Below are 27,295 nucleotides of genomic sequence, written 5' to 3'. Positions count from 1 at the left end.
TGGGACTAGTCAAAAGAAGTGGTAGGAAGGACACATGGATGCGATTATGTATTTGTAATGGTTGCAAAGAGGAGATGAAGAATTTGGAAAAAGGTTGTACTAGTCTTTTAAAAACTGCCTTTCACTGAGACTAGCCCAACAAGTGCTCACTGATTAACAGGCTGATTGAGATAATGTTTCACTTTTTTTCGCTTATTACTGTTTGAACTTTGTACTTTACTTTAAAAAATTTTCAATATGAATTTCTGTATTTAGTAAACTCTGCACAGTAGGAGATGTTTTATTGTGTATTTCAAGCATCTAATGTATGTGTAAGTGTCTTGCAGGTAATTGTTAGCTGTGTATTGACTGATTGAAATCAAAGAAGTCTAACCATGGTAGGAATTTAAAATTGTGTTAGAAATTTTGAGTTTGATAAACCTTATTGTAAGTAAATATTAATACAAGAGAAAGCCATTGTATTAGTTACTTGTGGCTGCTGTTACAAATTGCCATATAATAGGTGTCTCAAAACAACAAAAAAAATTATTCTTTCAACGTTTTAGAGATTAGAAGTCAGAAATCAAGTTGTTGGCCAAGCCACGTTCCCTCTGAAGGCTCTGGGTTAGAATCCTTTCCTTGCCTTTTCCAGCTTTTTGTGCCTGTAGGTTTTCCTTGACTTATGGCTACATCTTTCCAGTCTCTGTCTCCGTGGTCACATTGCCTCTTCCTCTTCAGTCTCAAACTCCCTCTCCTTCTCTCTTAGAAGGATACATGTGATTGTTTTGGGCCCACTTATATAATCCAACATAAGCCTCTCCTCTTAAGATCCTTAATTTAATCACCCCACCCTTTTTTTAAAACTATATAAGGTAATATTCATAGCATCCAGAGATTAGGAAATGACATATTTTGAGGGGCTAGCATTCAGCCCACTATTGTTTGGAAGACTGTTTCTGAATTTGGAGCAGAAAAGTGAATCGAGGCTAAAGTAGCATCAGAATGGTGAGCACATTATTTGTTCATTTGTTATTTTTGAGCTCGTAATATGTGCCTGTGGTTTTTTAGGTGCTGGGGTTATGAACATGAGTAAGACATGTTCCTTGTCATGGACAAAGTTACATTCCATGTGTTATGTATACTAAAATGCAAGATAAAACACAGAATAATGAACTATATATGTTTGGGAGGGTCTTTACTTCATGGAGGAAGTAATGCATTCCTGAGCTGGGTTTTGAAGGCTGAATAGGAATTCACTAGATCAGAGTACAAAGAGATGGAAAAAGCGTTCTGAGCAAGGAAATTAGCATTTACAAAGCCATGGCGGTAGAAAACAGCATTATGTGCTCAGGAAGCTAAATGGTAATTAGTACAATGAGGCAAATTTTAGATTTGTTTTCATTTCTTTTTTTTTTTTTGAGACAGAGTCTTGCTCTGTCACCTGGGCTGGAGTGCAGTGGTGTGATCTTGGCTCACTGCAAGCTCCGCCTCCCGGGTTCACGCCATTCTCCTGCCTCAGCCTCCTGAGTAGCTGGGACTACAGGTGCCTGCCACCATGCCCGGCTAATTTTTTTTGTATTTTTAGTAGAGATGGGGTTTCGCTGTGTTAGCCAGGATGGTCTCAATCTCCTGATCTCGTGATCCGCCCGCCTCGGCCTCCCAAAGTGCTGGGATTACAGGCGTGAGCCACCACACTGGCCTGTTTTCATTTCTTATATACACATTAGCTGTTAAAATCTCCCATTTTGCCAGCTACAGCATAAATATTCTTTGCTGTGATGGTTCTTAAAGCAAAAATCTTTTCATAGATTAAGACGGTCTGTGAACAGCATTAAATACATGAAAAAGTGCTTCAGGAAAATGTAAATTAAAATAATAAGGAGATACCACTTTGTGCCTCCTAGAAGGGCTACAATTAAAGGGACTCACAACATCACATTATTACTCACATGACAGGTGGGTTTGGTTGTTTGGCAGGTATCATCAACTCAGTGCTCACAACCAAAGAGGATTTAGCATGAGAATTTTATTACTTGCAACAAGTAAGGAGAACATGGAGATAGTTCCCAAAGCAGGGGCCTGAGTCAGGTTTTATAAGTGTAGGATAACAAGGCATGATCTGATTGGATCTTGCAATGAGGTGGTACTGGAGGCATGATCTGACAGGATCCCACCATGGGATGATGCCAGAGCTTGATCTGATTGGATCCTGGATCCTGCCATGCAGTGTCTGCTTCTTAATTCAGTCCCCATTTCTTGGTCCAAGCACTTAGGTTCCTCCTGAGATTGCAGTCTTGGCTCATCTGAGCATGCTCAGGTTATGTGAGCTGAGGGTCCATGGCAGCTGAAAAATAACTCACAATTTATTACATAAAAGTTGAACCAGATTGGTCTGGTGCAGCTACAAGGTATTGGGAAAAATGTGGAGCAAACAGAATTATCAATATGTTGGCTGGGCATGGTGACTTACACTTGTAATCCCAGTACTTTGGGAGGCTGAGATGGGCAGATCACTTGATGTCGGGAGTTCGAGACCAGCCTGACCAACATGGAGAAACCCATCTCTACTAAAAATACAAAATCAGCTGGGTGTGCTGGCACATGCCTGTAATCCCAGCTACTTGGGAGGCGGAGGCAGGAGAATCACTTGAACCTAGGAGGCAGAGGCTGTGATGAACTGAGATTGTGCCATTGCACTCCAGCCTGGGCAACAAGAGTGAAACTCCATCTCAAAAAAAAAAAAAAAAAAAAAAATTCTTGTATGTTTTTGGTTGGAATAGAAAATGGTACAACCATGTTGGAAAAAGATTTGGCAGTTTCTTACACAAAGTTAAATATAAACCTGCTCCATGACCCAGCAATTCCACTCTTAAATGTTTACCACCACCCACCCCCAAACTGAAAATGTGTCCACAGAAAGTCTTGTATAAGAATACTCATAGCAGCTATATTCATTGTAACCAGAAACAACCAAATGCGCATCAGCAGGAGATTGGATAAATAATATGTGGTATATTTAAATGATGAAATGCTATTCAGCCTTAAAAAGGAACAGACCACTGAGATACACAAAAACATAGGTGAATCTCACAGCTATTTGGGTGAAACAAGGCAAATACATGAGAGTACGTACTCTATGATTTCACTTTAATATATTCTGGATCAGGTGGAACTATGGTGAGAATAACCACAAAAGTGGTTGCCTCTTGTGGGTGGGTGATGGGGAAGGAGTATGAAGGAACTTTCTGGAGTGATGGGACTGTTTTATATCTTGATGTAATTGAGGCTTTCTTGAGTTCTTCCTTTTGTGAACTCATGAAATTGTGTACATTCATGTGCTGCATATAACCACATACACAACAGTGGTACCATAAGATTATAATGGAGCTAAAAAATTTCTATTGCCTAGTGATTTGTGTTACAGTTGCTGTTGGAAACGGGTATTCAGTGTTGCAGAAATCAACACTAAGATAAATGATCTCTCAGCAAGGCTAATTTACTTTCTGCAGAAAGGGTGCCACTCACTAGCAGTCTTGCCATGAGAGCACACACAAGCAAAGGAGACAGGGTCATTTATAATCTAATGCGCCCACCCTATGGCTGTGTCCAGTTTCCATTGGCTGGAATGGGACTTCACATTCTGTTCTTGTCCCGATTGGCTAGCAACTTAGAACCTCCCAGAAGAGGTAAAGGTAGAGGAGAACAAAGGAAAGGAGGAAGTAACTTGTGGAATGCTGAGAAAGGCCAAAACACCTCCAAATAAGGAAGAGGAACAGGCTATAACCTAACGCTTGCTTGGGCCTATATAGGCATGCCAGGGCAAATATCTAGGCCAAAAGGTGGGGGCAAAGAACACAAAGTATATTGCTTTCTTTATTACGGCTAGCAGATATTTAAGAATATTACCACAGGTCTTTGAGTAAATTTTGCTTCTAAGAGAGGCTACTATTTATTCTCAATTAGACTGGAAGGAAAGTCCCTTTGAAGAGGAACCTCTACTTCATTTTGTACAGTTGCCTCCAACATTTAGTACAGTAACATGTTGTACAGGTTTGTAGCCTACAAGCAATAGGCTATATACCATATATCTTAGGTGTATAATAGGCTATATCATCTAGGTTTGTGTAAGTACCGTACATTCTTTGATGTTCACACAACAATGAAATCACTTAACAATGAGTTTATCAGAGCATATCCTTGTTAAGTAATGCATGGAGATAATATTTGTGCATTTCATTATATGTAAATTTTACTTAAAGGACTATAAACAAGCACATGAATAAAAGAGAACTAGTAGAATAAATTTTTTAAAAATGAATATTACATATCCATGTGGTAGCCTCACAACCATGAGGAGAATTAAGCCAACAGGATTTGTTGGAAGAAAAATGAAAAGGACTACAGTCCTTGACATGATGCTGAGCCCAATTTTTGAATCACTCTCCCTTCCAAGTCCCTTTTTAAAAAATTGTGAATTATAAGGTTGGTTGCTGTCGCTCATTCCTGTAATCCTAACATTTTAGCAGGTCAAGGTTGGAGGATGGCTTGAGTGTGGGAGTTCAAGCGGAGCCTAGGCAACATAGTGGGACCTTGTCTCTACAAAATAAAAATAAAAATTAAAATAAATAAAAAAATTTTTAAAAGCCAGGCCTAATGACATGTGCCTGTAGTCCCAGCTACTTGGGAGACTGAGGTGACTTGAGCCTGGGAGATTGATGGTGCAGTAAGCTGTGATCATGCCATTGCACTCCAGTGTGGATGACGGAATGAGAATGTCTCAAAAAAAATTATGAATTATAATATACATATAGAAAAGTATACAACAATGTACAGCTGAGTGATTTACAAAGCAAGTTACAAAGCAAACCTCCATGTATCCACAAAAATCAAGAAGTAGAACATTACTAGCCTCATCAAGTAATATTTTCCTGACTTTAATGATAGTTAGTTCCTTTATACATGCTTATACCTAAGCATGTATCCCCTATATACTATAGTGCTTGTTTTTAATTTTTAAACTTTATATATTTGTAATAATCTATTTGTAATAATTTAGTGTATATTCTTTTATGTTTGGCTTCTTCTGGACAATATGTCTGTAATAGTCACCCTATGTATAGAGTATCTATAGCAGGGGTGTCCAGTCATTCGGCTTCCCTGGGCCACACTGGAAGAAGAATTATCTTGGGCCACACATAAAATACACTAACAGTAACGAAAGCTGATGAACTAAAAAACAAAACAAAAAAAACACGCAAAACAAACTCATAAGGTTTTAAGAAAGTTTATGAATTTGTGTCGGGCTGCATTCAAAGCCATCATAGGCTGTATGTGGCCCATGGGCTACAGGTTGGACAAGCTTGATTTATAGCTTATTTTTATTGCAGTATAGTACTAGTTCCATTATACCACTATTCATTTCTTCAACTGTTGATGGTCATTGGATTTGTTTCTAGGTTTCAGTTGTTAGGAACAATACTGCTATGAACAGTATCATATAAATCTTTTTGTGGACCTGTGTATACCACATTTCAAGTGGATATATGCCAAGGAGAGGAATTACTGAGTCATAGTATATGTATTTTTTTTAACCTTAGTAGATAATGCTAGTTTTTTTCCCAAAGTGAATATGCCAGTTTACATTACAACCTTTGCTTCCTCTCCTCTCCAGACTTATCGTCAGTCTTTTTGGTTTTCTCATTGAGATTTAAATATTATGAATAATTTTTACAAATTAGTAATTAAAAAGACAATTCAATAGAAAAAATTGGACAAAAGATGCAAATGGATATTTTATAAAAGAAGATATCTAAATGGCCAGTAAACAAAGAAAAGGTGCTCGGTCTCATTATTTATCTCGGAATCACCTTTTAGATTTTAGACATACTATTTTTCCTGCCTTGAGTTACTGAATATTTTTTCCTATATTGTGGCAACTTTGTGCTTCTGCTTTTCACATTTAGATCTTCAGTCCAACTAGAATTAATTTTAGTGTGTAATAGAAAGGCGCAAGTTTCTTTTTTTCTACAAGGTTATCTAGTTGTCCCAGTGGCCTTTATTGAAGACTCTTCTCCTTATGGTTCGGCAAAACCACCTTTCTTCTGAATTATCTTATATGGGTAGGTCAGTTTATGGGCTGTATCCTGTTTACTGTATATTTATAGTAAGTATTGATATATAGTAAAGTCTTCTCGTTTTTTTTCTTTAAAATCATTTCCACTGTTGTTGGCCTGGTCTTTTGTATTTCCACATAAATTTTTGAATCAGCATGTTAAGTTTCTCATACATAGAGACACACTCATTTGGATATTAATTGATATCACATCATCTGTAGATTGGGGAGAATTTGTCTCTTTAGAATGTTTTCTAATCCATACACCTAGTCCATATCTCTATTAGGTCTTTTTTAGTTTATTTCAGTAGCTAGCCACAGTTTTCCTATAATTAATAGTTTGCACATCTTTTTACCTAGGTTTTTGATATTTTTTGTTATTAAGAATGTCTTTAAACATACTTTGTTGTTAAAGAATATCACTATTGAAAAAAATAAAAAATATTTTGTTGCTGGCATATGGAATGCAATTAATTTTTGTATATTGCTCTATCTGCCAATCTTGCTAACTCACTTTTTCTAATTATTTTTCTGTAAATTTGTTTAGATTTTCTACATACACAATCAGAACGTGTGTATATAAAGATTTTTTTTTTTTTTTAGTTTTTATACCTTCTATTCCTTTGTTTTGTTCCAGTTCTTCAATACAATATTGAATAAAAGTGGCAATAATGTACTTTCTTGTTTTGATCACATTCTCAGAAAAAGATGTTTTAAGATTTTAAAGTCAGGTATGGTGTTTTAACATACTCTTTTTATGTACACCTTTGATAAGATTGATGCACTTCTAAGTTTCTAGTTTGCTAGGTTTATTTTTCTCTTTTTTTATTGAGGTGAAATTAATATAGCATAACATTAACTAGTTTAAAGCATATAATTTAATGGCATTTATTACATTCACAACATTGCGTAACAACCACCATTATCTAGTTCCAAAACATTTTACCACATCAAAGAAAACCTTGTACCCATTAAGCAGTCAATTCCCATTTCCCCATTCCCTTAGTCCCTGGCAATCATCAGTCTACCTTCTATGTATTTATCTATTCTGGATATTTCATATAAATGGAATCATACACCAGGAACAGGAATGGTAGGTATTTTCTGTTAGTTCTGACAGTCCCTGAACTGCTTATTTATTTTGTGTGTCTATTTTCTGTCTATTGTTCAGCTGAGTAATTTCTGTAGTTCTATCTTCCCAGTGCATTAATTCTTTTCCTCTTCCTCTCTATTTCTGCTGATGAGCTCATCTAATATTTTTATTTTGGTCATTGTATTTTTTTATTTTCTTTTTAAAGACAGAGTCTCAGTCCGTCGCCCAGGCTGGAGTGCAGTGGCACAATCTTGGCTCACTGCAGCCTCTGCCTCCCGGATTCAAGCAGTCCTCCTGCCTCAGCCTCCTGAGTAGCTGGACTACAGGCGCATGCCACATCACCTGGCTAATTTTTGTATTTTTAGTAGAGACGGGGTTTCACTATGTTGGCCAGGCTGATCTCGAACTCCTGGCCTCAAGTGACCCACCTGCCTCAGCCTCCCAAAGTGCTGGGATTACAGGCATGAGCCACCAGGCTTAGCCTGTATTTTTCAGTTTTAAAATTTCCACTTGGTTCTTCTTTTTACCTTCTTTTCTGAGACTTGTATTTCTTTGCTGTGACCCTCTTTTCATTTATTTCAAGCTTGTCATTGTTTGTTTAAGCATTTTTATCATCAGTGCTTTAAAGTCTTGTCAAATAACCATAACATCTCTGTCATCATAGTGTTGGCTTTCTATCTTTTTTCATTCAGTTTGAAATCTTCATTCTTGATATGATCAATGGATTTCTTTTTTTTATGTATGTATGTATGTATTTATTTACTTTTGAGATGGAGTCTCCCTCTGTCGCCCAGGCGGGAGTGCTGTGGTGTGATCGCAGCTCACCGCAACCTCTGCCTCCTGGGTTCAAGCGTTTCTCCTGCCTCAGCCTCCTGAGTAGCTGAGATTACAGGCGTGCACCACCACACCCTGCTAATTTTTGTATTTTTAGTAGAGATGGGGTTTTGCCATGTTGGCCAGGCTGGTCTCGAACTCCTGACCTCAGGTGATCCACCTGCCTCGGCCTCCCAAAGTGCTGGGATTACAGGCGTAAGCCACTGCCTGGCCAACCAGTGGTTCTCTATCGAAACTTGGACATTTGGGATATTATAATATTGTGGATTCTATCTAAACCTTTTGTTTTAGCGGGCTTTTTCTGACACTTTTCTGGTAGAGGAAAGAGGGCATACTACCTTGTTTTTGCCAGGTGGGGATGGAAGTACAAGGTTTTTTTTTGTTTGTGTTTTTGTTTTTTTTTTAAGAGGTGGGAATCTTGCTTTGTTGCCTGGGCTAGAGTGTGGTGGCATAATCTGTTGCCTGGGCTAGAATGTGGTGGCATAATCATAGCTCACTGCAGCCTTGAACTGGGCTTAAGCAATCCTCCTATCTTAGCCTCCCAAGTACCTGGGCATATAGGCACATGCCACTATGCCCAGCTAATGACTTTTGTTTGTTTGGTTTTGAGGCAGGGTCTCACTGTGTTGCCCAGGCTGGTCTGGAACTCCTGGTCTCAAGCAATCCTCCCACCGCACCTTCTGAGTGGCTGGGATTTGCAGTCACAAGCCATAGTGCCTAGCAAGTTGAGGTTTCTAAGTTGGCCTCTGTTGACACCTTAGTTTTTTTTCGGAGGGAGGTTGCGGGAGGGATCTTTGTTATTGCCAGGTAGCTGTAGTTCTGGCTCCCCATGTGATCTTCACTGATACCCTGGAGAGGGTAGCCTCATTACTGTTGGTGGTTCTGCCTGTCCTAACTCTCCACTAGGCCTTCTGTGCCAGCATTTCAGTGGGGTGAAGGAGGTCCTCTTTGTTACTGTTGGTGGGGGTGAAAGTTTAGGTTTTCCATGTGGTCTCCTCTGACATTGCAGGATCATTGAGCTTTATTACGGTTCAGGAAGCAATGGAAGTTTCTGTTTTCTAGTGAGCCTTCTTGTGCACCATCTTGGCCCAGTATTAGGGTATTTTATTACAGCCTCGCTTGGCTTCCACCTGATCTTTGCTTGTGTGGATGGAGGTGGAACTACAGTTTTTTTTGTGTGTGTGTGTATGGTATTTGGATAGAGTAGATTGTAATTGTCTACATATTATCTTGCTAGGCTCCCTCTTTTTTGTTCCTTTGGCTAGAGAGTAGGCTTTTTTGTTCGAGACTTATTTGTCTGAATTAATTGGTGTTTCCTGGTTGCCAGTTTCTTCAGCTCTGTGTCTGAGATATATGAAGAAGAAAACCCAGGGAACTAAACTCACCACTGTATTTGTCCTTACATTCTCAGGTCCATAGCTGGTTGGCCTTCTAGTCTCCATTATTCATAGTCTTATGTTTGTCATATACCTAAATCCAGGACTCTTAGTTGTATTAATGAGTATAAAAGGAAAATGTATATCTGCTCCATCTTCCTCAAAGTAGAAACCTTTATTCCATAAGTTTTAAAGTGGAGTATCAATTTTCATTTAGTACTACATATTTTCTAATTTCTATTTTGACCTTTTCTTTGATTCATAAGTTATTTAGAAATGTATTTCTTCCCTTGTAAGCATATGTGGCTTTTCTGGTTATTTTTTGTATTGAGTTTAGTTTAATAGCATTGTGGTCAGAGAAGGTATCTTGTAAGATCTTCGTCTTTTAAAATGTTTGAAATGTTTTTTAAATACCTGGCATGTGGTCAATATTTATAAATACTATGTGTATACTTGTGAGGAGTGTGTATTCTGTAGTTACAGGGTATAGTCTTCCATATGTCAGTTAGGTCAGCATGGTTAATTGTTGTTTAAATTATCTGTGTTCTTACTGATTATTTTTTTAAATCTTCTTGTCTCATTAGTTACCAAGAATAGTGGTGAAATTCTCCTCCTATCATTGTGAATTTGTCTATTTCTCCTTATAGTTTTGACAACTTCTGCCTTACATATTTAGTGGCCATAGTAAGTGCATATAAATTTAAACTTGTCACATCTTTCTGGTGTATTTAACCTTTATCATTATTAATTTCTCTCTCCATTTTAAATAGTGGGGGTTTTTTGCCTTTTAAAATCTACTTTTATTATTTTTTCATTGAGAGCAATCAATAAGAAAATCTTGTTTTAAAAGAGAAGATCAAATTTTAGTTTTGTATCAGTGTACTTTTGATATGAGGAGTCAATTTTAAGACAAACCTATAAACAATTTACTTTTCATTTTAGCCAATTTGTTCACAAATAAAATTTCTTTCATAAGATTCATCTCTCACAAACCTTTCATAATTTGCCCAGACCTTCTACAGCTTGCTCAATCCTTTAGTTTTGTCTTATATTTCTCTTTTTTATATTGAAACAATCATTTTACCTTAGGACAAAAATTTACTTCCCTTTTTTTCTGTCATTTCAACCACATAAGATTTTTTTATACAAAAATTACTGTCATTCTCTTTTCTTACCAAAAATACGTTCTCATAGTTTTTTGTGTCTGTTTTTTACTTGTTCCTTTCTGCCTTGTTTTCATGTTTTTCCAAATTCATATTTTGAAATAATCTTTCAATAACTTCTGAATTAGACAAATTACTTTTTAAATAAAAACACATTTTTATGTCGTTTAAAACAATTTTTTCACCAAAAACAAATTTTGTTTTTTTCTTGTACACTTTGCATACAGAATTCTATGTATTAACTAGAATTTTAACTCTTAGTAATCTTAATTTTTAGTTAAATCTTAGTAATCTTAACTTTTAGTGAAAACCTAGGAAGTAAGCAATTTTGAGCTGTCACATATCAACATTTTATAAATACACATTTTATAATCTTTAAAAATGTATTTTTCCATAGAATAATTTTTAATGTGGAGCCAAACATATTTATTAACCTCCAAATATTTTTTCTTCCTATAAAGCTTTAGAAGCCAAGAGTAAACCTAAACTTACATTTAGGAATTAGTGTTTCTTTATTTTAACTTATTTGGATTGCTCCTACAATAAAGCAAGTCACATGAATTTTCTGGTTTCTCAGTGCATAGAAAAGTTATGTTTACACCATACTGTAGTCTGTTAAGTTTACAATATAATTATGTCTTAAAAATGTAGATACCTTAATTGGAAAGTACTTTGTTGCTAAAAAATGCTATTGATCACCTGAGCCTTCCGTGAGTAATCATCTATTAGCAGGTGAAGGGTCTGGCCTTTCTGCTGATGGCTGCTAACTATTTAGATGGTTGCTGAAGGTTGGGATGGCTGTGGCAATTTCTTAAAATGAGACAACAATGTAGTTTGCCACATCAGTTGACTCTTCCTTTCATGAAAGATTTCTTTGGAGCATGAGATTCTATTTGATAGCATTTTACCCACAGTAGAGTAAAAATTGAATGCCAGTTTTATGATGCAATTCATTAATTCCTTGGCAAATGTATACTTTTGGCAGGATAATTTTGTGGTAGCTGCTACAGATAGCGCATGCTGTATTTACAAAGATTGAATCCCACTGCATGTTAAACCTAAGAGTAAGGAGTATAGTGTTCTTGAGGGACTTTTCCCTCTCTATTAAAATATAATTTCAGAGGAAACCAAAACAACTGCAATTGTAGTTTAAAGATTGTCTTAAGTAATACGTAGATATCACACTAATTTATCAGAGATGGTATAATTCAAGCAAGGCTGAATAATTTAATGATTGGTTTGCATAGGACAAAGATTTTTTTTGTTATAAGAAGTGATTTGTAATAACCCATGACTAAGGAAGATTCTATCAGGAAAAAAATATGTATGTATATGTGTGTGTGTGTGTGTGTATGTATTATGGAACTAGAGAAAGAAATTAAAGGAGACAACTATTTTAATTAAAATTTTTGTTCTTAGTTATAAGAACACTTTGAAACATCATTTTTTATTTCTAGATGAAATAAACAGTGACGTTCGTAATACTGAGTCAGTGCTTTTAGAGATAGGTGAGATTTAGTTTTCTCTTAACACAGTGTATAACATGTAGGAGTTGATCAATATTTATGTGTTGACTAATTTCTCATGTGAATCTGCAGTCTGGGTGCAGCTTGCCTTGTGTCAAGTAAAAGACCCTTCAAAGCATTAATCATAGGCATATTACTTGCTGAAGGTCACCTTTTGAAGACCTTGATTCTCCCTAGCCAGTTACCAAGTTCCAAATAGCTTTTCCTCTGATTTGGGAGTATGGATTTTGTACCAGGATCTGTACTTGAAGCTTACTGCAGTAGCTTCAGGAAACATGACTCTGGTTTGTGAATTTAAGACTACCTAAACTGGGAAAGTCTGTGCTTCTAGTGGAGCTAGGTTAATACTTGAAGATGTGATTTTGATGGTCACAGAAGCTGTATGGAAGTAAAGAAAATTGTTCAAAAGCTGAATTGTGATTCAGCTTTATATTTGTGTTTTGTTTTATGAACAATTAAAATCTGAGAATTGGGCTTTGTAATAAAAATGATAAGGAGAGGCTGGGCATGGTGGCTCACACCTGTAATCCCAGCACTTTGGGAGGCCAAGGCAGGCAGATTGCCTGAGGTCAGGAGTTCAAGACCAGCTTAGCCAGCATGGTGAAACCCTGTCTCTACTAAAAATACAAAAAATTAGCCAGACGTGGTGGCGGGCGTCTGTAGTCCCAGCTACTCAGGAGGCTGAGGCAGGAGAATGGTGTGAACCTGGGAGGCGGAGGTTGCAGTGAGTCAAGATAGCGCCACTGTACTCCGGCCTGGGCGAAAGAGCGAGACTCCGTCTCAAAAAAAAAAAAAAAAAAAAAAAAAAAATTAGCCGGGTATGGTGGCAGGCGCCTGTAATCCCACCTATTCAGGAAGCTGAGGCAGGAGAATTGCTTGAACCTGGGAGTGGAGGTTGCAGTGACCCGAGATCGCACCATTGCACTCCAGCCTGGGCAACAGAGCAGACTCCTCTCAAAAAAAAAAAAAAAAAAAAAAGGAGAATAATAAAAGTGATAAAAATATGTAACATTAAAGGAAGCTTACATTTACTGATCGCAGATTATGTAATGATGTTTATTTCTCTGTGCAGGTATAATTTGGCCTCCTGAGATTCTGCCTTAGCAAGAAAGGAGTGGGAAATACCCTTGGAAAGAAAACTAAAACAGTAAGAAAGCCAAAACTTATTTTTACATGGTTGCCAGCACATTTACCGATATGGACACTTTTCCCAATAATTTTCCTCCTGCTGGAGACAGTGGATTGACAGGTTCTCAGTCAGAGTTCCAGAAAATGTTAATTGATGAAAGGTTACGATGTGAGCATCATAAAGCTAATTATCAGACGCTGAAGGCTGAACACACAAGGTAAATTACTTAAATCTAGAAGTGGGGTTTGGTTTTAAAAAGTTATTGGCATTATCTTGGCTGAATGTTTGCTATAGAATATAGTATACTTTTGTTATTTTGCAATGTATACATTTAAAACTTTTTTAATACAGTAAAATTTTTACTTTAAAATTATTTTGTTCCAAACTAAGTATATCAAGTGGGTTATGAATTTATAAGCCTTATTTTGAAAGTAGCAAGACATATAAGATTAAATGTATCCGGATGGCTAAATGTGTTCCCCATCTCCCACCAAAGTAAAATTGCATTCCAAAACTACAGTGTTAATAATTAAATGAAACTCTGTAAAGAAAAGATACTTTTGGGCTTAAAGGAATGTGTGATATTGGACTTGTTTTTCTGTGGTGTTGATTGACTTTACATAAAGTAATGCAATTAGAAAGAAAGGATTTACTCAAAATTGAATTCTCTTTAAAAAAAACCAGGTTGCAAAATGAACATGTAAAGTTACAAAATGAACTCAAGCACCTGTTTAATGAAAAGCAAACTCAGCAGGAAAAACTTCAGCTCCTGCTTGAAGAACTAAGAGGAGAATTAGTAGAGAAAACTAAAGACTTAGAAGAAATGAAACTGCAGGTGAGAAAATATATTTGAGTTTTGAGTTAGTATAAAAGCAGTCAGATACGTAGTGGAAGTAAGTAGTTTTGGTGAATTTGGCAATTTCTGTCTATATCCTTAATGATTACTTTGCTGTATCTCCAAGTGGTACAATTTAATCTTCTTTCATATATCTTAGAATGTTAGCTACCATGTAAGGGAGCCATGAAACTGTTATTTGATGTAAATTGGTATTATATTGCCTATTCTGATATAAATAATATTTAACCATTAAGAATAATTAGGGAAAAAGTGAGTTTGAATTGATAAAAATTCAGAATTAAAGAATTTTTTTAAAAGAGTTACTAATATTTGTATATGCATTATAACTGAAAGCTAAAAAAAGACAGCTGTTCTTAAGGAGCTTCTTAAAAGAGACTGTAAAAACAGTATGTGCACATAATTTATGTGTACATTGTAAAGCAAATGGGTTTGTAAAGCAAAAGATAGTTGTCTCCAAAGTGCTGAAGTACAGTTTCTTTAAATCATTTTCACGCTATTCATTTTTTCATTTGTTTGGAAAATAGAGCAAAGCCAGACTTTAAACTCCAGTCAGATTTCCTGTAAATTTCAAATTAGTGGGTTCTCAGGAACAATATTTTCCCGTATTTATTTAATCTCTGAAGAGCACCAGCTATTTATTTCTGCCTAACAATCTGCTTGGTACAAATAATAAGGTATTATTAATATTAGAGTCAGAAGTTCATAGAGTAAGAAGGCATCTTTCAAGTCACCTAGTCTGGCATATCACCCAACTCTTAGATATCCTTTGACGGAAGCCTTGTAAGTTTGTCATTCAATAACTTTTTCAAATCTACCATTGCTGGGAACACCACTAAGCCTGGCTTGGAGCCTCCACTATGCTCACTGTTTCATTCCTAGGTATATTTAGGACATTTAAATATACAAATAGAAACCTCAGAAATGTAAATTGAAGAGGGAAATGTAATTTAAGCCTGTAGAATCAGTGCATTAATTTGTTTTGCAAAAATTTAGAGCCCTGTATGAATGGAAGCTGTGAATGCTGAACCCAAGATATTTGAGAGATTGTTCAGGTATTGCAAATTTAATTATTCTGTTTCATGAGAGTGACATCTAAATGTGATTATTTGTACCAAGCACATCCAGAAAGTAAGTAAAGCACATCCAGAAGGCTGGAGTAGTTATATTAATTCAGATAAAAGAGACTTCCAGACAAAGAGTATCACTAAAGATAAAAAGGACGTTTTATAATGAAAAAAAAGGGTCAATTCTTCCAGAAGATGATACCTTCAACAAGTAACTACGTCTCTATGCCTAGTTTTCACATGTGGTAAAGGGGATAAAAGTTTCTGCTTAACAAGAGTTGTGAGGACTAATGAGATAACATCTACATTTTTACTACCATACTTGCCACATAGTAAATATTCATAAATGATGACATGTTTATTTGAATTCAGGCTCCATGAAGGCAGGAACTTTTTTTCAGTGTGTCTTCAGTGTTTAGGATAATGCCTAGTAAACATCTGTTTGTTGAATGCATGACGTGAAAAATTGAAATAAATGAATGAATTGGGATTGTTGTTCATATATTGCACTGTCTGTGTCAAACATACCTACAGCCTCAGCATCTTAGAGTTGGTAATCATCTAGTTTTTCTTTGAATCTATTATGGGTTGAGTTGTATCCCCAACCAGGATATTTTGAAGTCTTAACTCCTAGTACCTCAGAAGGTGACCTTATTTGGATGTAGGGTCATTACAGATGTAATTAGTTAAGCTGATGAGGTCATATTGGAGTATGATGAGCCTTTAACTCAATATTACTGGTGTCCTTAAAAAAAGAGGAGAAGAGAGATGGAGACAGATGGGGTAGAGAGGAGCACTATGTGATGGTAGAGGCAGAGATTTAAGTGCTCCAGAAGCTAGAAAGAGGCAAGGAAAGTTTCTTCCCTGCAGATTTTAGCGGGAGCAAGGCCTGTCAACACACCTTGATTTCAGACTAATAGCCTCCAAAACTGTGAAAGAACAAACTTCTGTTATTTAAAGCTGCGTCGTTTCTGGTATTTTATTATGGCAACCTAGGAAACGAATACACTGTCCAAAGCAGAATCCTTTTTAGAACATCTTTCAGACAGGACTCTTCATTCTCTGCTTCAGTGCTTTCAGTGCTAGAGAACCTGGTGAACTTTTTAAAGTGATCCAATTGTATTTATAGATTAAAGTATGTTAAACATTTTCTTTCTCCTATTAAAATGAAGTCATCTACCCTATAGCCTCCCTGTTGGTAACTTTGGATGTTCCTCCATGTGAAAACTTCCCAAATGTTTGCTCACAAATATAATTTATCTAGTAAGGCTTCTGTTTTTTAAGATAAACATATCTAGTAAGGCTTCTGTTTTTTAAGATAAACATATCTAGTTTCTGTGTGATATTTATTTGGCAAAAATAAGCTAAAGATACATCATGTATACATATAAACACACATTTTGAAGCAATTTAGCTATTTGTTTAATGGATGCTTGCAATTTGTACAAATTGTAAGTTTAGAAAAGTAAATTCAACAAAGATCAAGAAATATTTCAATGAAGGTTTATGAAAGATGATTATTTTTAAAATATACATGCATTATCTAGTCTGCCTATAAAAATGCTTTTTCTAAGATTTAATGTCATCTCTTTGGCTTTTATAGGAAAAAGATATAAGAGGTATTCGTTTAAAGAACATTTCTGCATCAGTAGTGAATGGGAATGATAATAGTGCCTAGCTCATAGGATGACTATAAGGATGAAATGAGACAGTGCATAGAAAGTGTTAGTTCAGGCTGAGCATGGTGGCTCCCACCTTGAGAACTTCAGGAGGCAGGAGGATCACTTGAGGCTAGGATTTCAAAACCAGCCTGGGTAACATAACTGGGTAACTCTGTCTCTAAAAAATGAAGTAAAATAAGTTAGCCTGACATGGTGGCATGCACCTGTTGTCCCAGCTACTAGAGAGGCTGAGTGAGGAGACTTGTTTGAGCCTAGGAGTTTGAGGCTTCAGGGAGCCGTGGTTACACCACCACACTTTACCCTGGGCAACAGCACGAGACCCTGACTCAAAAAAAAAGTATTAGTACGGTACTTTGATCTAGTAAGTGGTCAGTACATGTTGTTATTGTGTTACTATGTACCATGTTAGCAAAACCTTTTTAAATATGGGGATCATTTGATATATTCTAATAAAACTAAATGGAAATTACTTTACCAATGATTAATATGCTCTTTTTGTGCTAATGAAAACTGTATAACCTAGTATACAGTTTCCCATTTTGTTTTGGCTGCTGGGAAGCTCAGATCAAAGTATAATACTCAGTTTCACTCATTAATTTATTAAGAATTTTTGGCATAGCAGTATTTGCCTTCTTAAAGTATTCTTTGTAAAAGATTGGCCTATTTTAGATTATTAAATGGCAAGTACTGCAGTGTTAAAGATTTGTTTTTATAGATTTAAAATAGGTAATGACACCTAGACTGTTGTATGATAAAGCATTCTTATGTTTCTTTGGAGACAAGTAGTGGCAATATTCCATTAGAAGTCTAAGACACTGCTGGGTGCAGTGGCTCATGACTGTAATCCCAGATCTTTGGGAGGCCGAGGTGTGTGGATCACCTGAGGTCAGGAGTTCGAGACCAGCCTGGCCAACATGGTGAAACCCTGTCTCCATTAAAAATACAAATATTAACTGGATGTAGTGGTACATGCCTGTCTTCCCAGCTACTCAGGAGGGTGAGGCATGAGAATTGTTTGAACCTGGAGGCAGAGGTTGCAGTGAGCCAAGATCATGCCACTGTACCCCAGCCTGGGCGACAGAGCAAGACTCTTTCTCTCTCCAAACAAACAAACAAACAAACAAGTAGCCTAAGAGAGAATATTTTTTCCTAAAATGGGATGGGAAAAATCCTCTAATTCAGTCAGTGTCTTGGTTTATGTGTGCTTTGGAGGTGTAGGGGATAGGAGAGGGAGAGATGGGGAGAGAGAATTTATTATGTGTGTATTTGTTTTTAATAAGATTCCTAGGAGGTAAGAAAAAGTTAGAGATCCTTTGTCAGAGACCTCAGATCAGAAGACCCCTAAACTGTTGTATGCTGTTAGATTGCACAGGCCAATGGTGAGGTGCACACTATTACAGGATTTAAAGCACTGTTGTTTCCAAGAGGCATCTGTGATGTAATTGAACATATAATACTGGAAGCTGCATGGATATTGTGCAGCTGCATCACTCTACAGGGTAGTGAGCACAGGTTATCTTTGTTCTTTGCAATGCACTTTGTCTGGTTTTTTGGCTGCTGTTCTCTTTATTGCTGGTTTTAAGCAATTTGATTGACATACTTTGCAGTTTTCTTTATATCTGTAGTGCTTGGGGTTTATTGAGTTCCATAGGTCTATGGGTTTACAGTTTTTATCAAACTGAAAATTTTTGGAGATTACTTCTAAAAATATTTTCTTTCTCCTCTTTCACCTCCTTTGGAGACTCTTAATTACATTCTAATATTAGACCACTTAAAGTTCTCCCGTAGCTTGCTGATGTTGTTAATTTATTTTTAGTATTTTTTGTCTCTGTGCTTCATTTTGGTTAGTTTCTGTTGCCATGTTTTCAGATTCATTGATTTTTTCTTCTGCGGTATCTAAGCTGCCATTAATTCCATGCAGTGTAATTTTCATCTCAGAAATTGTAGTTTTCATCTCTGGAAGTTCAATTTTTTTTTTTTTTTTTTTTTTTTTTTTTTTTTTTTGAGACAGAGTCTCTCTGTGTCGCCCAGGCTGGAGTGCAGTGGCGCGATCTCGGCTCACTGCAAGCTCCGCCTCCTGGGTTCACACCATTCTACTGCCTTAGCCTCCTGAGTAGCTGGGACTATAGGTGCCCGCCACCACGCCTGGTTAATTTTTTTATTTTTTATTTTTAGTAGACATGGGGTTTCACCATGTTAGCCAGGATGGTCTCGATCTCCTGAGCTTGTGATCTGCCTGCCTTGGCCTCCCAAAGTGCTGGGATTACAGGCGTGAGCCACCTTGCCCGGCCTTAGTCTTTTTATCTCTATCCAACATGTTCAGTCTTTTCTCTAGTTCTTTGAACATATGGAATTCAGTTACAGTAACTGTACAATAAAGTTTTAATGACACCTGTGTCATTTCTGGGCCTGTTTTAAGTTTATCCCCCCTGCCCCCACCACACACACACACACACTCACTCTCACTCTCTCTCTCTCTCTCTCTCTCTCTCTCTCATGCTTCTCTGCATGCCTGGTAAATTTTTATTGGATGTTAGATACTGCGAACTTTCTTTTTAAAATGCTGGATTTTTGTTGTTGTTGTTGTTGTTTTTGTTTTGTTTTGTTTTTGAGATGGAGTTTCACTCTTGTTGCCCAGGCTGGAGTGCGATGGAGTGATCTCAGCTCACTGCAATCTCCACCTCCCAATATTTTTATATTCTGATACATGTTCTTGAGCTTTATTTGGGGACACAGTTAAATTATTTGGAAACAGTTTTATCTTTCTGGGTCTTGCTTTTAAGATTTAAGTGGGAGCAGAGTAGTATTTAGTGTAGTGCTAATTATTTCCCACCACTGAGGCAAGACTCTTCTGAGTACTGTAACAATTTCTTTATGAAACAAAGGATTTTAATCTGATTTTGGGGAACAGAAACTATTCTTAGGTCTTTGTGAGCTCTGTGTATTCATCCTTCTAATCCTTTCAGGTGTTTCTTTGCCTAGCCTTAGGTAGTTTCCTTGCACACATGTGTTAATCAGTACTCTACTGAATGAGTCAAAATTTTTTGTAGGTCTTCATAGTTCTCTTTCTGTGCCCTCTTTTCTCTGCTACCCTGTCTTAGGACTCTAACCACCCCACTGTCCTTGGATGCTCAGTTTCATCTCCTCAACTCAGGGAGTCCATCATGACTGCGTGGGTATCCTTTCCGGTGCCAGGTCCTGAAAACTCTCAGAACTCATCTTCTATGTTTTGTGTCTCTCAGGGATCTGCCTTTTGCTGTCTTATGTCTAGTGTCTTGCAAACTGTTTAATTTTTGTCTGTTCTTTTGATTGTTTCAGGCAAGAGAGTGAATCTGGGCTCTTATTCTATCTTGGCTGAAAGTGGAAGGCTTTTTACTTTCAGTTAACTTTCGGTTTTGGAAATCTCAAACATGTAATGCATTCTCACATACCCATCATCCAGCATTAACAATTATTCATTCTGAGCCAGGCTTGTTTTATCTACTACTTTCTCCCACCCACTTCCACTTTTTTCCTCAATGTTTCTGGATTATTTTGAATCAAATAATATTATTTCAATAAATAATTGAGTATATATCTCTATAACAAATCAATGCAGTCTGTCTTAAAAGCATAATCACAATACCTTTGCCATATTTAAAATACTTATTCATTAATACCTTTTAATATCCCACCTTTGTTCAGATTTTCTTAATTTTCCCATGGTTTTGCTTGCCTAGTTTTGAAGTTCGATCGTTTGAAACAGGAGCCATGTAAGCTTTACCTATTAATCTCTTCCTTTTAATTGCTACCTCATCTTAGTTTGGACTCTTGATGTTGTCACCCAGACTTGATACTTGATACCGTAAACCAGATTATGACGTGAGCTTTCTATCTGGTTTCTTTGGCTCCATTTACTGCCTCTTCTTCCCACAGCTACAGCTACTCTCCCACTAAAGCTTTTGATTCATCTTGCTTCTTCGTAAAATATAGATATGGTAGTGTCACTCTTAAGCTTAAAAACCTTCAATAAATAAGGTACAGAAAAATATATGTACAATATCCTTTTTGTATAGAAATCAAAAGTGATATACATGCTTGTGTATCTGTAGATTGTTTTAGGAAGGGTACATAAGTTATTAACAATGATTGCTTCAATAGAAGGAAATTGAATTACTGAAGTGAGAAGAATTTTAGTCTTTTGTTTGAATTATTTTATTTATGTAATTGTATATATTCATTTTAAATAAAATAAATTTTTAAAGTAAATACTATTGAATACTGAATAAATAATAAGAGTCTAAACCTGGTATTCAGGAACCTTTCACTCTTTGGCTGCAACCTATTTTCCTTTTGTTTCCAGCCAGAGTGCAGCCCTCCAAGGTGGCATTTGGAAATGTTACAGTGTTTAGATATTTCTACCAGTGTGAATATGGGGTCCCACGATTTTAAATTTTCTATAGTACTTAATGTGGTCCCATTCAAAATGGCTTTAACTCACCTTTGAGAATCACTTTTCTCCCATACAGTCTCTGACACCCAGGCAAATTAAAATGTTACCTGGCTTGAATTTGGGTTCTATAAGCTTTCTGTATAAGGGTTCTATATAAGCTTTAGTTTTCCCATTCCTTTGATGTGTCATGCCTTCTATCCTAAATGTGTTTTCTCTTTTTTACCTGTCTGGTAAGCCTGTATTGCCTACTTTTATAGTTATTTGTGTGTATGAGTTATTTTTAACACCAGAGTTTGAAGTTTTTATGGGGAGATATGTGCTTCATGTGAGTTTTTGTGATCTTTATAAGGTTATTTAGATACCTTGTGTGCCTCAGCGTAGCTATACTGTGGCATTGTTGTAGGAATTAAATAAAGTAATGCATATAATGTGCTTAGAACAGGATGGTATGTAGGTTACAGTGCATTGTACAGTGCTTTATATATAGTAAGCTCTCCGTTCAGTAAAATGTAATATTTTGAATACAATATTTGGACTATCCATAAAAAAGGAAACTGAACATTATCATTTTTATAGAAATTAATATTAATGCAAACTTTAGATTTTTTTTTAACAACCAGTATTTGTTCCTCCTTCATTCATGAAATAGTAGTTGAGTGGTTCCTGTGTGCCAAACATTGGTGGGAGGTATTGGGAATACAACGGTAAATAAAGACTGTGTCTTCCCATGTGAGACTTACATAAATATTTAATTACTTATTAAAATACGAGTTCTATAAAAGAGTGTGACAAGGAGAAGCCTAAATTAGGTACAGTGTGAGAGTAAAAATGAGCCTTTTCTAATTGAAAATAAGTCTGAAAGGTTCTCTTTGGTATAACAAATTGTTACACCTTTATTTTGCCTGCTTTGGAAAATAACTAGACTATTAGCCATTGTATACAACATGATAGTCTTAGCTGCCAACATAGTTATTCCTAACAATAGCAATAATAATCAGTAATTGTCTTTACTTCATGTTAATGGAATTTTTGACATCTCCAAGAGCCTGAAATTGAGATTCTTAAAGTATTATTTCAAATGATGATTCTATTTGTATAGTGATCACTGTAAAAATAACTATATTGCAAAAACTTTCATGAATTCCATTGTCATAATTAGGAGAGAGGCTTTGAAATATGGAGAATTCTTGATTTTAATGTGATTTTATATTGTTCGCATTTCTCTACATATTAGATATTAACTCCACAAAAATTGGAATTGCTAAGAGCCCAAATACAACAAGAATTAGAAACTCCAATGAGAGAACGTTTTAGGAATCTAGATGAAGTAAGTAACTTACGTTGTTTACTATGTATTTATCCTCATGGGATCAAAGTCTTGATGAAAAGCATCATTCCCCTACCCCAAAACCCTGCAGTAGTTCCCCCTTTTACTCAGTCATTACAGTGGCCTCTAAAGCTTCACAGGATTGAACTCCCATTACATCTCTGATCTCCTTTCCTTTTTCCACATTGGCCTATTGATGTTTCTTTGGCACTCCAGAATTGGTGCATTTCTTTATTTTTATTTTTAATTTTTTTGAGACAGAGTCTGGCTCTGTTGCCCAGCTTGGAGTGCAGTGGTGTGATCTCGGCTCACTTCAACCTCCGCCTCTCCGGTTCAAGCGATTCTCTTGCTTCAGCCTCCCAAGTAGCTGGGATTACAGGCACGTACCACCGTACCTGGCTAATTTTTGTATTTTTAGTAGAAACGGGGTTTCACCATATTGGCCAGCTGGTTTTGAACTCCTGATCTCAAGTGATCTGCCTGCCTCGGCCTCCCAAAGTGTTGGGATTACAGGCCTGAGCCACCATGCCCAGCCTAATTGGCCCATCTGTTTTGCCTTGAATACTCTCCCTCCAGATATGTCGTGACCAACTTCATCTCTTTTAAGTCTTTGCTAAAATGTCACTTTCTCAGTGGGGCCTACTTTGACTGCTCCCATCTACCTATTTAATATTGCAACCTGCCTTTCCCATTACTGCTTAGACCTTTAGACCTCCTTACCTTGCTCTGTTTTTTATTTTTTTTTTCTGGTATACATACCTTCTACTGTGCTATATAATTTGCTTATTTATTGTGTTTATTTTCTGTTTTACCACCTCTAGAATGGAAGTTGCATGAGAGGAGGAACCTTTACCTGTTTTGTTCATTGTTATATTCCAAGTTCCTAGAACAGATTTTGGTATACAGTAGGTGCTCAATTAATATTTGTTGAAAGAGAGAATGAGTTTCATGCCACTTCATAAAAGTAAAAATCTGTTACAGTTTTATTTCAGGTTGAGACTAGTCTCCTTTGGTGAAGTGTTGATATAATATGACTAAATGCTTAATGAAGGGGACAGGATAAGACTGCAGATAATAAGTATATTAGATATTTGGTAGACATTTTATATATGTTACCTTATTTAACAAATATACCTGGCCTTATACATACAAATAATTATTGTCCCCTTCAAAATGGGCCCCTTTGGAGAGCTGTAGTCTAGTGATGCGGTAATTGCCCAAAACAGTTGTAGAATCGTCTTTTATAATGGCTTACTGGCTTGATAATATGATCTTTCTAATACACTCCTAGTGGCAAGCCATTATGGTTTGGGAGTAGATTTAATTTTTGTAAATAAACAAGATCAGACCCAAGATAAGTGATCAAGTTCAATAAAAACTTTTTTTTTTTAAATCAAAGCAAAGTATATCTGCAGTAAAATAATGAAACCCATTTTCTTGGTTTACAGACTGGCTTAGAAATCTTTGAACTAAAGATTTATGGTGAGCTGGGTATTTTAGGAGACATGCTTTCCTTGTTATCGAATTTCCTGTTAGTGTCTCCTGTATCTTTCTGCTTTGTTGCCTGAGTTTCTTGTTGGGTATTCAGAATGCCAGCAGCTTTCATAGAGTACTGTTAGGAAGCAGGATGAGAACACTCCAGGGAATTGCATGTGTTCCTGGTTAGTCAGTAGAGATGATGCTGCATGTATTCTTCAGGTTGGTGTGTTGAGTTAAACTATCATTGTAATATTTAATTCAATGTTAAAATGCTGTACTAAATATTACAATAACCTTTTATCTCTTTTGAATTTGTTTTACTTATACTAAATTATACATTTAAAAAATCTGTATTTTGAAAGGTGTGCTACATTCTTACATGTTATTTTAAGTCCAGAGATCAACACTTTCCTCATACTATACACTTTTATTATAATGAGAACCAGTGAAGAAATAAGATTAATTGAATGGTAATTTACTTTTTGGATATCTTTTCAGGAATGTACTAATTCTTTATGTAGGTACTTGTTATGAAGACTTTTCCAAATTCATTTGTATTTCTGTTAAATTTATTTTTTACTTTTAGAGTGGCTGTCATTATAATGTAATTTAAAATTATATTTGTAAAAGTGATTATTGGAGTGAGTACAAATTTTGTTTATAAATCTATGATAAATGCATTCTCCCTTTAATTTAGGAGGTGGAAAAGTATAGAGCTGTGTATAATAAGCTTCGCTATGAACATACATTTCTCAAGTCAGAATTTGAACACCAGAAGGAAGAGTATGCACGTATTTTAGATGAAGGAAAAATAAAATATGAATCAGAGGTAATTGATTATACGAGTTTCTTCATTATTGTTCTGGTCAACACAATTTTATAATTATTTTAAAAAATTTCAAATTAGAGTTGATTGTATAGTTTTATTAATTAATGGTGGAGTATTCGTCATGATTTTCATCAGCTCCATATCAACAGTTTTCTTGTGAAAATTCTGTTTTGGCTGTAGATTTTTTAAATTCTATTTATCATTTATTTTGTCCAGCCAATGGAGATAGACAACTTTGGGGAGTTTCATTATACAAAGTCTTTTGTCTCATGTAGCCACAGAGATGGACTTCTCTCTGCAAATATAGTTAGTGTGATTCCTTACTTAGCATTGTTCTTTCTGCTTCTTGGAACCAAACCACATATAGGAAAGCACTAGCTGTCAGCCTGTTCACTTTGATATAAACAAGGGGTTTATACCTTAAAGTGTACCCATCAACTTCAAGAAATAGACTTTGTTTTTTCTGCCATTTGCAACTGGAATGTTCTCTCTATGCTGCCTACAGCATACATTCCCACTTCATCTCCATTGCTTTTGGCAGCCTTTCTACTCGTTTTGTGGTTTGTCTCCTAGTTTTGCCCAAAATGGGGTTTCTGTTTTTCATTGGTCGTGTTGCTTTTGGAATACTTTTCAAATGGAAAGAGAGGAATACTAATTTTATCCTGCCATATTCATAAAAAATAGGTTGGTATCTATAGTTATGTGAAATATTCTGTTTACAAACGTATCTACATTTTAAATTTATTGCATTGTCTTTATTTAGAATTAAGAGTTAAAATATACTTACCTTCCTTTACCAATTACTAAATATTTACAGTGTTCTAGGCATCTAATAAAAACTAAAACTGTTCTGTTTGGATCGGACTGATTTATTCTTATTAGTGAGCAAAGTGCCATGAGTGTTTCATCTGTAAGAAGCTATATGAACCTTAGAACATTTGTGTCCATTGACAGTGTAGTACCAGAACACTATAAATATTTATAATAGTTTTTCACGTTAAAAAAACTCTTTATAGCTTTAAGGCTTTAAGTGCTTTATTCACATATTATCTCACTTCTATTACAATAGTGAGATGGGGCTGAACTGTCTTATTTTCTTTGATTGATTGATTGAGAGGAGGTCTTGCTCTGTGGCCCAGGCTGGAATGCAGTGGCACAATAATAACTCACTATAACTTGAGCTCAAGTGGTCCTCCTGCCTCAGGTCCCCAAGTAGCTAGGACCACAGGCATGTACTACCTCACCTGGCTAATAAAACAAACAAATAAACAAAAAATACAAAAACTCTTGTAGAGATGGGGTCTTGCTGTGTTGCCCCAGCTGATCTCGGACTACTGGCCTCAAGTGATCCTCCTGCCTCGGCCTCTCAAAGTGCTGGAATTAGAGGCATAAGCTATCGTGCCCAGCCCTTATTTTCTTCATTTTACATGAAGAAACTAAGGCACAAGATAAGTGAATTTATTGGGGGAACCCACCCCCAATATTTCAATGTAGGTTCTTTCTATTTTCCATAAGTGTTGGCTGGCTGAGAAATAGAGAAAGAGTACAAAGAGAGGAATTTTACAGCTCGGCCGCTGGGGGTGACATCACATATTGGTAGGACCGTGATGCCCACCTGAGCCTCAAAGCCAGCAAGTTTTATTAAGGATTTCAAAAGGGGAGGGGGTGTAAGAACAGGCAGTAGGTCACAAAAAGATCACATGCTTCAAAGGGCAAAAAAGAGAACAAAGATCACAAGGCAAAGGGCAAAAGCAGAATTCCTGATAAGGGTCTATGTTCAGCGGTGCATGTATTGTCTTGATAAACATCTTAAACAACAGAAAACAGAGTTCGAGAGCAGAGAACTGGTCTGACCCCAAATTTACCAGGGTGGGGTTTCCCAATCCTAAGAAGCCTGAGGGTACTGCAGGAGACCAGGGCGTATTTCAGTCCTTATCTCAACCGCATAAGACAGACACTCCCAGAGCGGCCGTTTATAGACCTCCCCCCAGGAATGCATTCCTTCCCCAGGGTATTAATTATTAATATTCCTTGCTAGGAAAAGAATTTAGCGATATCTTCCTTATTACACGTCTGTTTGTAGGCTCTCTGCAAGAAGAAAAATAGGCTCTATTTTATCTGACCCCGCAGGCAGTCAGACCTTATGGTTGTCTTCCCTTGTTCCCTGAAAATCGCTGTTATTCTATTCTTTTTCAAGGTGCACTGATTTCATATTGTTCAAACACACATGTTTTACAATCAATTTGTACAGTTAACACAGTTATAGTGGTCCTGAGGTGATGTACATCCTCAGCTTATGAAGATAACAGGATTAAGAGATTAAAGTAAGATAGGTGTAAGAAATTATAAAAGTATTAATTTGGGAACTGATAAATGTCCATATTAAAATGAAATCGTCACAATTTATGTTC

General features: G+C 36.3%; 1 protein-coding gene across 20 annotated transcripts in view; it reads left to right on the top strand.

Moving 5' to 3' along the window:
- CEP83 (centrosomal protein 83) overlaps nucleotides 1-27,295 on the top strand; it is a 165,818-nt gene that overhangs the window by 36,560 nt on the left and 101,963 nt on the right. For 11 of the 20 annotated variants that reach the window (XR_010135669.1, XR_010135667.1, XR_010135666.1 and 8 more), the window contains 4 exons: nucleotides 13,156-13,429; nucleotides 13,897-14,047; nucleotides 22,484-22,576; nucleotides 24,753-24,884. Coding sequence is in view for 16 of the 20 variants with exons in the window: in XM_054527495.1 (XP_054383470.1) it covers nucleotides 13,257-13,429; nucleotides 13,897-14,047; nucleotides 22,484-22,576; nucleotides 24,753-24,884 (549 nt within the window). In the remaining 4 variants the exon portion in view is untranslated. Of the gene's footprint in view, nucleotides 1-13,155; nucleotides 13,430-13,896; nucleotides 14,048-20,811; nucleotides 20,835-22,483; nucleotides 22,577-24,752; nucleotides 24,885-27,295 lie in introns of those variants that run through there. The other 9 variants (XM_063711854.1, XM_063711856.1, XM_063711855.1 and 6 more) reach the window with 3 other exon arrangements.

This window comes from Pongo abelii, chromosome 10 (genome assembly GCF_028885655.2).
Source record: "Pongo abelii isolate AG06213 chromosome 10, NHGRI_mPonAbe1-v2.0_pri, whole genome shotgun sequence".
NCBI classification, from domain to species: Eukaryota; Metazoa; Chordata; class Mammalia; order Primates; family Hominidae; genus Pongo; species Pongo abelii.
Note: the sequence above shows the minus strand (reverse complement) of the source record. Positions and strands in the feature narration are given on the sequence as shown.